Below are 11,243 nucleotides of genomic sequence, written 5' to 3' on the forward strand. Positions count from 1 at the left end.
ATATGACCAGAATTCTGGGGAAATGTCCTTAAGGAAATAGCAATTGGATTAGGAAGTTCAGTAGGTAAAACAGGATGTCTCCTCCATTATATATCAGAAATAAACAAATACAAAGGCCCTTAGAACAGTGTATGAAGGAACCAAAGGCTAGCGTGGCTGGAGTACAGAGAAAGTAAAGCATGATTCAAGTCAACGCAACACATAGGATCATGAGTACCTAAAATGCAAAGTTGGGGAATGAAATGTTCCTGGAAAAATTCAAGAGAAAAAGAACATGACTTAGTGAAGGCTATGAACAGGGTGAGCCTAATACAAAGGTTAGGACACCATAATTAAAAGGATAGGAGTAAAACCTAATAATGGAATCGAGACGCTGAGAGGATATCAATGAGGCACTAACTATAAATATTATCAGATGCCATTGAGAGATGAAGTATGTAGAGGCCCAGGAAATTTCAATGGATTTAGAGATATAAGGTTACCAGGTGATCATAATAAGCACTTTTTGAATAGAGTAAGGGCTACAGAACTCTGTGCTAGTCTGGGGAATGGGAATGGATAATGGCTTGCAAGGTGGATACAACTGTGTCTGAGATACCTCTGTAAAGTGGTAAAAATAGGATGGTAACTGGAAACTGGGTATAACTGTTTAACAGTAGAGTCCTTAGCATATTTAGAAATTTACAACAATAAACAAGAGGAAATTGGAAGTACTCAAGTACGAACGACTAGGACTCAAAGTCCAAGAATGGGCACTGGCACTGGTCCAGAGGGTTTCTCACTATTTAGAAGGGAAAGGGAATAATGTGGATGGGTTAGTCAGTAGTAGGATACTAGAGATTACCTACAGACAGCGTTTACTTTTCCCCATGGAGGAATAAAATGGCCTACAGAAAGGAAACAATAAGGGACAAAGAGGGTTACAGATACTGACTTAAAAGAGTTACTTAGGGGAGTAGTAAAGAACAGAAAAATCACTGGGTGTGGTAGTGAGTGCCTTTAATTTCAGCACTTGAAAAGTAGAAGGAAGAGGATCTCTGAATTTCCAGGCCAGACAGGGCTACAGAGTGATACACTGCTCAAACAAAAGACACACACATACATACTCAATGAGAGTCTGAGAGCCAAGATTCCATTTGAACTTAACCATGAATTCAAACTGGCATAAATATGCGCTACAGTGATCTCCTTAAGTAGCATTTAGTTGTTCAAATGCAGACACAAATGTTTCATAAGAGGGAAGGACACCTACAAAAAATTCAGCTCTAGCAGGAAAATCACTGTCATTTAAGCTGGCTAGGAATGTAAAGAGAAGTGCTAGTGAGAAAAGAAAGAATGGGAAAGCTACAGTAAAATCAAATGATTGTAGGGACAGTGACATTCTAAACCAAGCAGAAAGAATATGGTCAGTGAATAAAATTAAAAAAACAGTGTTATATTGTTTGATTTAGTAGCAGCATTCTGAAGACTGGGTGGCTTAGAATGATGACAATAGCCAAGACACAACTAAATGGAATGAAGTGATCTTAACTTCATTGATCTTAACTTCATGAATGGATTGTCTGTATAAACATCAAAGCAGACGTGGTGAATAGAAATACAAGAGCTATTTAAGGGGAGGGGGGAAAGTCCATGAGAAGAGTAAAACAGTGAGCAGGCTGAATGGATGAATAGCTTTAAAGCAAACAGATTGGGCAGAGGAACAGACAGTGAAGTTCTGAAGTCAGAATGACAGGACCACCACCTCTGCCCTCCAGTGGTTGTGATGTGGTAAGACTATGTCGAAATTTACTCATGGTCTGGGTATGTAGATCAAAGGTAGAGCACTTTTTTAACTTGTACAAAAACCTGAGTTAGACCTCCTGAAACCCTCTCCCCTCAAAAACCAAACCAAACCAACAAAACTATCCCTGCCAGATGGTGATAACAGACACCTTTAATCCCAGCACTCAGGAGGCAGAGGCAGATGGATCTCTGTGAGTTTGAGGCCAGCCTAGTCTACAGAGTTTCAGGACAGCTAAAGCTACAGAGAAACTCTGTCTCAAAAACAAAAAAGCAAAACAAAAATTCCTGTACACTGCGCTTGAGAACTCTGCCCTGCTCTTACCATGCCAATGGCAAGACCTGAAAACAACCAGCAAGTATAGAAAGTGGGCAGTACGAAGGGGTTTCTCTTAAATGCTGAAGAAACTGGAGAGGAGACTGAAAGGAGAGAAGGACTGACAGGCCGGATTGAGGTACATTTGCTTTTGCATTGAAGGCAAACAAGCTACAAATAATGCTAGGTATAAGAGCTTTCTACACTTAGTGTGGGGGGCATAGGTGTGACCCCAGCACTTGGAAGTAAAGGCCAGCTAATTTGAATCCAAGGTGTGATACTGCATAATAAGACCATCTCAAAAACAAAACAAGACAGAACAAAAAAGTTCAGGTCATTCAGAGAGTAGGCTTCGGGCATATCTGTTTCCTCGTCTTTTTCCAGCCATCACTAATTATGTGTGACATGGGGAGAAAGGAAACACAGACAACTCACAGCACATGTTTATTGAAAGGATACATACAGGTGCTGATGCAGCGCTCTCTCGGCAGCCACACAATATCCTGGGTCTCCACCTTCCTGGTTTTGGGAACTAACAAGTTCACAAGCTGCTCTACTCACATTGTGTACTTGTCAAGGAGTAAGATTAATCTTGAGGTCGGGTCACTCTTTAAGGAAGCGCCTGGTCAGCAAGTTTTATATGCCTAAAGAATTATCTAGCAACAGGTTGTAGCCTGTGTCTGTAATTCCAGTACCTAGAAGGCTGAGACAGGAGGATCACAAGTTGAAGGCCAATGGGTCCACGACAAAACCACCTAAAAGGAAAATGAAAAAAAGAGAAGAAAAGAAAGAGAGAAAGGAAAGGAAAGTGACACACCAAAATCTGCTTTCCAAAAACTGTGTAAGACAGGGCTCTCCTAAGGTCTGTTTTCTTGCTTCTTTACCTGTCTAGTGAAAAATAACACCTCCTAGTTTCACAATTAAAAGGAGTAAGTATGATAAATTTATACAAAATAACTCAACAGACACGATTTAGAGAAACAGCCTGCTGTAGTGCAAAGAATATCAGGCTTAATGTCCCAGCTGCACTTTATTGGTAGAGTCTTGATCTAACAGTGCAGACTGCTTCCAAACTTACAATTCTTTTTTTTTTTTTTTTTTGGTTTTTTGAGACAGGGTTTCTCTGTATAGCCCTGGTTGTCCTGGAACTCACTCTGTAGACCAGGCTGGCCTCGAACTCAGAAATCCACCTGCCTCTGCCTCCCGAGCGCTGGGATTAAAGGCGTGCGTCACCACGCCCGGCCCAAACTTACAATTCTTGCCCTGTTAAGGATTACAGGCAAGTATAACAAGCCTTGGAGCAAGATCTGCTTCTCAATATGGAATCAACTAAGATTTTCAACTTTTTGGCTGGCCAACACTTGGGAGGTAGAGGCAGAAGGACCAGGAGTTCAAGGTCATCTTTAGTTACAATTTCCAGGTCAGCCTTGGGTACATGAGACCATATCTCTAAATAAATAAATAAATAAATAAATGCCTATTTCTGACCTATAGGTGGGGGTAGGACAGCAAATCTGCTCTGTGAATGGTTGGTTTTGACGAGGAATTTAATTCCTCTGTTAAAAAAGAAAAAAGAAAGCTGGCCACCTGTTGCAATACTGGAAGGGAAGGGATGGGATGGAATTACGGGAAGCAGTGAAGAGGAAGTGGGGAGCTTAGTTGTTACAAGTTCCTGCCTGCTGCCCTGAAGATGCTGTCCTAGATCAGCACCACAGACCTGGCCCAGCTGCTCAGCTCTGCCTGTGACATTGGGGCAAAGAGCAAGTGGCTCTTTCAATGCTCAGTGTTCAGAAGCCAGTGAGCACTAAGAATGGTTTATAGCCTGACATTAAAAAAAAAAAAAAAAAGAGTTCCTGCCTGGCAAGCACAAGTACTTGAGCTTAATCTCCTGTAAAACAGTAATAAATGCAGACCCCATGCTGTCGCTTGCCCTGCAGACTGTCATCCTTGAAGCCCCACAAGGTGGTACATGCCACATCCTCTTTCCTTCCCCATCTCCACATTAGGAATGAAGCCATGGGAACAGCAGCTGCCAGGAAAGGACTCCTCCTGAATACACATGTGAATCCCACAAGAGGGGTTGGGGAGAAGCTGGCATCAGAGCAGTTACAGTGAGAATAGTGTAAGGTGCAGGATAGAGAGCTGAAACTAGATTAGACAAGCAGTGAAACACAAAGAGGAGGGGCACAGAAGGCATTTAACCATCCCTCCCTAATACCATCTCCCTCTCCCTCGGGTTCTCTTCCTGAGGTTTGACTAATACTGCCTTCCTGACTGACTCTGAAGACAAGAAAGCACTTCTTTGTTTAAAGTCTTTATTGCTAATTTCACAAAGGCAGGAAATACTAAGAGAGTAAATTGGGGAAATGGTCAACATTCCTGAATTCTTAGAGGCTTGTCTTTGTTCTGTTGTCACTGACCTCCTAGGAAGGAGTGGCTAAAGCCTAAGGGGGTACTGTTTTCTTCCTGCTTTTGTTGTTTGATATTACCTTCTTCCCCTAGGTTCACAGCAATTCTTTTTGTTTGACAGCTGAGAATAAAAACTAGTTATGAGTCAATGTATATTCAGGTCCTTGAGTTAGTCCCAAGGACAGCCACTGAGAGCTCTCCTTTTGGAACCAATTTTCCATTGCTATTACTAACCTTAAAGCTCTACCCATAATCCCTGCTTTTGCTGGGGTGCTGGGAATGCTGAATTTGTCCTTCTACACATAAGAAGGCACTACATCAACCTCCAGGGCTAAAGGCAGTATACATGCACTAGATGACACAATAAAGGCTGGTACCCATAGACAAAAGTTCTTGCCCAGCAAAATAACTAGACTGTAAAAACGGGTTTATTGGCTCCAAGAAAAGGAGCAACAGCACCCAGCTTTCAAGCTCAATCTCTCTGTACACATTTAGATAAGCCCAAGGTCCACAGAGGAGTCCATCCAAGCACCTTCTCTCCTGGGGCCAGGGACGGCTAGCTGCCTGATGGCGAGTCTCTGGTCTGTTCTGCAGGAACACCTGGCGCGGCCGAGGCAGCCTCGTAGTCCGCGATGCGGCGCTGGACCAGGGCGGGCATGAGGTGCACGTAAGCGGCCATGAGGCGGTGGTTAGAATGGATGAGTTTCCCAGCACAACTGTGCAGGCAGGCCTCCTGGAAGGAAAACAGATGTAAGTAGAAACTAAAAGGGGCCCGCCTCCTTCCTTCCCGGTCCCCAGCCTAGGAGTGAGATCAAGAAAGAGGGGAGAAATGGGGGGAGGGGTGTCACGTCACGTTGTCAACTCTGGGACCCCCACACAGTCTCCACCTCCTCAGCGTCCAGAGCTCGGTGGTGCAGGCTGGGCACACAGCGCTGAAAACACAGTTCTGTCATCCGATTGTAGACCAACAGGAAGTCTCGCAACTGAGAGAAAAGGGAACCACGACTTCACCACCGCCAAAGCTCCCCGGGATGCACAGCCCGTCTCCCCCTCGGCACGTCTAACCCAGAGAGCAACTGCGCTCTCACTCACGTTTCTCAGTTGCTGCTGCTGCTGCTCCATCACGCCCAGGGCGCCCAGCCCAAGTCACTTCCGCTCGTGGCGGGGTGGCAGGGTGGCGCGCGGGGGTGGGGTGGGGTAGAGCTCTCAGAGTCGCCCCGGAAGTAAACTCTCACTACTCCCCCAAGAGCTTGAAGGCGTAGCTCCAGGCTCGCCCTGCCCACAACTGCAAACGTCACCTCCGCCCTTTTTCTCTGCGACGTGGCCGGCTTCTTCTGCCCAGAGAACATGTCACTTCCGCCAAATCTCTGACCTGCTGCTAGGATCGCGAGGAGAACTGGAACCCGAGGTCCCCGCGCGGTCCGGGCCTCGCGCCCTGAGGGGAAGAGCGGCCCGGCCCAGGTGAGAAGGACATACTTGGACGAAGGGAAGTTGAACGCACGAACCTGTACTGAGGGCAAGATGCCCTGAGCCCTTGGCAAGGATGAGGACACACCTGATGCCCAGGTGTATGGGGGTGGGGGGAGCCCCTCACATCTGGTAGGCTTCAGCTGACTTTGGAAGGGATTGCCCGTGTCCTGGGAAAGAGAGCCTTTCACCTGACACCAGGAACATTCACTAACTGCTTCAACCAAGGCCTGCTGGGGAGGGCCTAAGGGAGTCAGGTGCATAAGATGGAGAAAAGAAGAGACTAGACCGGCTGAACGAAGAGGGGAAGGAACACCAAAGAATGTGAAAGACCAGGATTGCAGAGCATGCCTGAGTGGCAAGTGAGCGTCTGAGCCTAGGAAAGGGTTCTGGTAAACATGCCTCTGCAGGGTTAAGTTCCCAGAGAGCATAGACCTCCCCTCTGGTCCTCACTGCTGCAATTCCATTGCTTCGGTATCTCACACATAATAGACACTAGATAGTTGTTGAATGACTGAATGCATGAATGGTTACTGAAGGTGAGGTAGGGGGGTTATGAGAAGACACCCAAGGCTTTGGTATGCATGCATCTGTAGAAATAATGTACTCAGAAGAGAAGAAACACACAAACTCAAGGAAAACCGTGGTGGCTGATCCCAGGACACCCAAGCCCTAAGACAACCCCTGAAACCTCTGAGAACACAGGGAAGGCCTCCTTGTTCTGGAGTGCTGGCCAGTTTCCAGAATTGTCTGTGTTGGGTTTTACAGCGTGCTGGGGTGGAGACCTTGACTCCAGTCCCTTCCCTAGCCATGACGGACGGGATTCTAGGGAAGGCAGCCACAATGGAGATTCCCATCCACGGAAATGGCGAAGCTGGGCAGCTTCCTGAAGACGATGGGCTGGAGCAGGTGCTTCTGTTTGATTCTTCTCATTGTTTTGTTATACATTCCTGACTTATAAACCTTTTACTTTCCCCTGTCCCAGTAGCCTTCAGTTAACTAAACTCCTTCATACTTTTCAAATCTTCTTTATGGTTCTGTACAGACTTTACTATGCACTGTCTCCATCCCCAAAATGTTTCATCCATCCCTGTGTTCCTGAGGTGGCCCCCTCTTCTCTGACCTATAGGACCTCCAGCAGGTGATGGTGTCAGGACCCAACCTCAATGAAACTAGCATTGTGTCTGGTGGCTATGGGGGCTCTGGTGACGGACTCATCCCCACAGGTATGAATGATAGAGATAGGCTTGAGGGGTGGGGTGTTGAGACAGTTTGCAGGCACATAGACACATACAAGAAAGCTTGACTCCTGGACTGGAGAGCTTGCCAACTGCTGGTGTGAAGTTCATAGACAGTCCAGTCCCAGGCCAGCTCCCTGAGTTGCCCATCTGCCTCCCACTAGCCAGTCAGTCTCTAAGATAATCTCACTCGTCTTTTCCTCCTTGCCGCTACCATCTGAGCCAAGTTAAGACCTTAAGGTTATGAGCACTCAGGAGCTTAAAGCCAGTTTGGAGCTTTGTGAGGCTTCTCAGAGTTTCATTTTAGACTCTTACTGGCTAGAATTCTACCTAGAAATATAAGCTAACTTCTCTGTTTTCTGTGCCCACCATCTTTGATCCTGCCAATCGCACATGTCATGTTTGCTTCTATTCCCTCTTATTTCGTACACCAACAACACTCCTACCCTACTCCAAGAATGCCAGATACATACATTGAATTGATTTGGTTGTCAGGACACGAGTCCTTGTTCCCCCTAGTGAGCAGAAGAATGCAGTTGGCTGTCTAGATAATCCTTCTTCAGAGGGGTCATTTCGTGTGTTGGGGGGGTGGGCGGGGAAATGGGCCATAGAAGTGTCTGGTTATATCTAAGAGAAACTGGTGTCAGAGAACTTGGTCCTTTAGGGTCTGGCCGACATCCATCTCACAGCACGTCACCCTCTGGCCCTGGTGACGAGGTGGCCCGGGGCATCGCTGGAGAAAAGTTTGACATCGTCAAGAAATGGGGCATCAACACATATAAGGTAAGATTCAAGTGCTTCTTCTCAGAAATTCTCCATGGGGACCTTTTCCCTTTCCCCAGGTCTTACTATATAGTCTTTGCTATGACTAAGAGAACGGGGGTGCTGGAGTAGTTCATTGTTGGGGTGGAGTTTAGATTTCTGACCTCACCCCCCCCCCCTTCTAATCAGTGCACAAAGCAGCTGTTATCAGAGAGATTTGGCCGAGGCTCCCGGACTGTGGATCTGGAGCTAGAGCTGCAGATTGAGTTGCTGCGTGAGACGAAGCGCAAGTATGAAAGTGTCCTGCAGCTGGGCCGGGCACTGACAGCCCACCTCTACAGCCTGTTGCAGACCCAGCATGCACTAGGTGATGCCTTTGCTGACCTCAGCCAGAAGTCCCCAGAGCTTCAGGTGCCTCAGCCAAAACAAAGAGGGTGGGGGTACTGGGCCCTGGTCCTTCCAGGCAGGCTTTCCTCAGCCTCCCTCCCTCCCTCCTCCTGCAGCCCCCAGGGAGAACCCCTCTGGGGTGCGCCCAGTCCTGCCCCCAGCATCACTCACCTATGGAGGCAGCCTAAGGGTTTGTACAGAGGCCCAGAAGTTGGAGGGGTTGTGGGAGAGGGCTCACCAGTACCTCATAAGTAACCTGTCTCCATATCATCAAGAATGCCTTTGGTGCTTGGCCTAATCAGATTCCCTCCCTGCCTGTTGCACTAGCTCTCCTTGTTCTATCTTGTAAACTCACCTAAGAACTCGTACTCCCCACACTCTTACCTCAGGCATCGCCAAGGGACCCTACTAACTTTGTGGCTAAGAGAGCCTTGCTAGAGGCAGTCTGGTTGTTGTAGTTTTGATGGCTGTTTCTTCTTTGGGATGGAGGGATATGAAGGGCTCTACAGCTGCAGTAAGGTAAGGAGTGTTACTCAATGCCTGTGCCTCCCTTCTGCCCTTAGGAGGAATTTGGCTATAATGCAGAGACACAAAAGCTGCTGTGCAAGAATGGGGAGACGCTGCTAGGGGCTGTGAACTTCTTTGTCTCTAGCATCAACACACTGGTCACCAAGACCATGGAAGACACACTCATGACTGTCAAACAGTATGAGGCTGCCAGGTGTGGGCCCACGGTTTGGGAAGTTGGCTGGCATGGGTGAAAATGCAAACATTAGGGGCATACAGATTCAGAAAGGAAAGGAAATATGAGTGTGGATGAAGAGGTGGAGACCAGCCTTTATCACCCCCTTCCCAGGCTGGAATATGATGCCTACCGGACAGACTTAGAAGAGCTGAGCCTAGGGCCCCGGGATGCAGGGACTCGTGGTCGACTTGAGAGTGCCCAGGCCACTTTCCAGACCCATCGGGACAAATATGAGAAGCTGCGGGGAGATGTGGCCATCAAGCTGAAGTTCCTGGAAGAAAACAAGGTGCTGCCCTACTCCCTTGGTCCTAAGTCACCTAAGTCGTAAGACACAGTGCCCATCCCTTCAGACCCTTCTGATTGTTGGGTGCGGAGCTGCCCCTGGCTAGGGAGTGGGTTGTTCCCCTAGCCCCTTGATACCTGAGCACTTTCAGTTCACCCTCCTCATCACTGGCTTCTAGTCCCAGTAGCATAACTGAAAAAACATTGCCCCTTGGCTGGGGTTCTAGAACCCTAAACCCAGCAGATCAAGTCAGGTTTCTTTCTTCATATTGCCCCTTCTCTTTTGACTTCTTGAAAAGTCCCTACCCCAAAACACTGTCAGCAGAGTCTATTTGCTCTGGTCTGTGTCTGGGCTTAGGCTTGTAGCCCCTCCCTGAGGGTGCCTGAGTCTAGCCTTAGCTGACCCTGCTGGGCCCCCAGATCAAGGTGATGCACAAGCAGCTGCTGCTCTTCCACAATGCCGTGTCTGCCTACTTCGCTGGGAACCAGAAACAGCTGGAGCAGACTCTTCAGCAGTTCAACATCAAGCTGCGGCCTCCAGGAGCCGAGAAGCCTTCCTGGTTAGAGGAGCAGTGAGCGGCTCCCAGCCCAACTTGGCTATCAAGAAGGACACTGGGCGGGGCAGCCCCAGGGTGGAGGAGATTGGACATGGGATGTCCTTTGCCACTTACTTGCTGGCTTGGGCTCCTTTTTTCTGACTGGGGTCTGACACCAGTTTTGCCCATACTGCTGTGGTCTGAAGAGGGCCCATAGGCCCAGAAGCTGCTGCCCTGTCCTTTATCTTCCTGGCCACTGGGCTTCATTCCCAGATCTTTTCCTTTCACTCCACAGCCAAAGGCTATGACAAAACACTCCCTGGCCAATGGCACCACTCCTCAGGCCTATCCCCAGCTCTTGGGATGTGCCCCTGACCAAAGACAGGACCTCAAAAGGTTCTGTCAGCCAATGGCAGCTCTTCTTGGGCTCCTCTGGGCCAATAGTGTTGCCTCCAGTACCCTTTGTTCCCTCCTCAATGTGTGTCCATTGCAGAGAAGGGGACTGGGACCAGAGGGGTGGGGATAATGGGGAGCTGCATTTGTGGCCCTGCATCTGAATGGGCCCTCCCCTCATCCACCCACCCAGTTGAACTGTGCTTAGAACCCCAGAAGACTGGTTCTAGCACTAGGAATAAACCTTTCATAAAAGCAGGCCCAGTGAGGTCAATTTGTGGGGGACTAGAGGAGGGTGGATTGGTAAGAAATGCCCAGTAATCTTGCATTCGATTCCTATGAATTCAGAAGAGCTGCAGCTAAGTTTGAGAAGCTGCCGAAGGCCTGATGCCCCTCACTTTCAGAGCCAAAGCTTTATTTTTCTCTTCCTGTTAGCACCAAGGCAATCTATGTGTCTGAAGAGCATAGGGTCCAGAGGGGGTTGGGCCGGCTAACCATCATGCATTCAATCATACAGCCGATGTTTACTGAGTGCTTTTATTTGCCAGGCACTGCGTTAGGCCCTGGGGAAACATCAGTGAATAAAACGCAGTCCCTGCTCACAGTGCTTAAGGCCTAGAGGGGGATAGAGACAAGTAACCAGGCAACTACAATACAATGAGAAATGCTAGGATACAAGATGCAGTGGGAGCACCAGATAAGGGGCATCTAGCTTAGACTGAGGTAGAGATGGCGATGCCAGTTTAAAAGCTGAGATCTGAAAAAGTAAGTAGCTAACAGCTCAGGAAGAAAGGCCAATGCTCATAAAGTCTGAATAAGAATTCAGTCCAGAGTGAAAAATTAAGTGCATGAGACAAGAGGCAGACTTTTGATCTTTGGAGAAATGGAACTAAGAAACCTCTTAGAGGTCTGGCAGCACGGGAGAA

At 48.0% G+C, this 11,243-nt stretch overlaps 2 protein-coding genes and 1 non-coding gene across 5 annotated transcripts; 2 read left to right on the top strand and 1 right to left on the bottom strand.

Moving 5' to 3' along the window:
• Positions 1–2,529: 2,529 nt before the first annotated feature.
• On the bottom strand, positions 2,530–5,718 carry Timm10b (translocase of inner mitochondrial membrane 10B). Of its 3 annotated transcripts, XM_021167319.3 has the most exons (4): positions 5,600–5,718; positions 5,395–5,490; positions 5,040–5,240; positions 2,530–2,853 (listed from the first exon to the last, which is right to left on the bottom strand). In XM_021167319.3, exons 1-3 carry the CDS (start codon positions 5,627–5,629, stop codon positions 5,064–5,066), a joined length of 303 nt encoding a protein of 100 aa, XP_021022978.1. In that variant the 5' UTR covers positions 5,630–5,718; the 3' UTR covers positions 2,530–2,853; positions 5,040–5,063. The 3 variants fall into 3 exon arrangements, with proteins under 3 accessions (XP_021022978.1, XP_029335277.1, XP_021022977.1); XM_021167318.3 differs by lacking the exon at positions 2,530–2,853 and having other exon boundaries at positions 4,918–5,240; XM_029479417.2 differs by lacking the exons at positions 2,530–2,853; positions 5,395–5,490 and having other exon boundaries at positions 3,170–5,240.
• Positions 3,791–3,929, top strand: LOC115031625 (small nucleolar RNA SNORA43). Its single transcript, XR_003837298.1, has one exon. It is a non-coding gene; the product is annotated as a small nucleolar RNA SNORA43 (small nucleolar RNA).
• A 96-nt stretch (positions 5,719–5,814) lies between the features above and the next one.
• On the top strand, positions 5,815–10,576 carry Arfip2 (ARF interacting protein 2). Its single transcript, XM_021167317.3, has 8 exons — positions 5,815–5,968; positions 6,743–6,883; positions 7,104–7,200; positions 7,877–7,995; positions 8,164–8,385; positions 8,925–9,082; positions 9,218–9,392; positions 9,809–10,576. The coding sequence occupies exons 2-8, from the start codon at positions 6,785–6,787 to the stop codon at positions 9,962–9,964; spliced, it is 1,026 nt and encodes a 341-aa protein (XP_021022976.1). The 5' UTR covers positions 5,815–5,968; positions 6,743–6,784; the 3' UTR covers positions 9,965–10,576.
• The last annotated feature ends 667 nt before the right edge of the window (positions 10,577–11,243 follow it).

Source organism: Mus caroli, unplaced genomic scaffold, assembly GCF_978045245.1.
Source record: "Mus caroli unplaced genomic scaffold, Mus_caroli_1 scaffold_8, whole genome shotgun sequence".
Lineage (NCBI taxonomy): Eukaryota > Metazoa > Chordata > Mammalia > Rodentia > Muridae > Mus > Mus caroli.

Excerpts from the sequence above, each read along its gene's own strand:
- Timm10b (XM_021167319.3), bottom strand. The coding sequence starts at position 5,629 with ATGGAGCAGCAGCAGCAGCAACTGAGAAAC. Across the intron at positions 5,491-5,599 it reads AGCAGCAGCAACTGAGAAAC|TTGCGAGACTTCCTGTTGGT; the intron begins GTGAGTGAGAGC and ends CTTTTCTCTCAG. Across the intron at positions 5,241-5,394 it reads GAGCTCTGGACGCTGAGGAG|GAGGCCTGCCTGCACAGTTG; the intron begins GTGGAGACTGTG and ends TTTTCCTTCCAG.
- Arfip2 (XM_021167317.3), top strand. The coding sequence starts at position 6,785 with ATGACGGACGGGATTCTAGGGAAGGCAGCCACAATGGAGATTCCCATC. Across the intron at positions 7,201-7,876 it reads TGACGGACTCATCCCCACAG|GGTCTGGCCGACATCCATCT; the intron begins GTATGAATGATA and ends TTGGTCCTTTAG. Across the intron at positions 8,386-8,924 it reads AGAAGTCCCCAGAGCTTCAG|GAGGAATTTGGCTATAATGC; the intron begins GTGCCTCAGCCA and ends TTCTGCCCTTAG.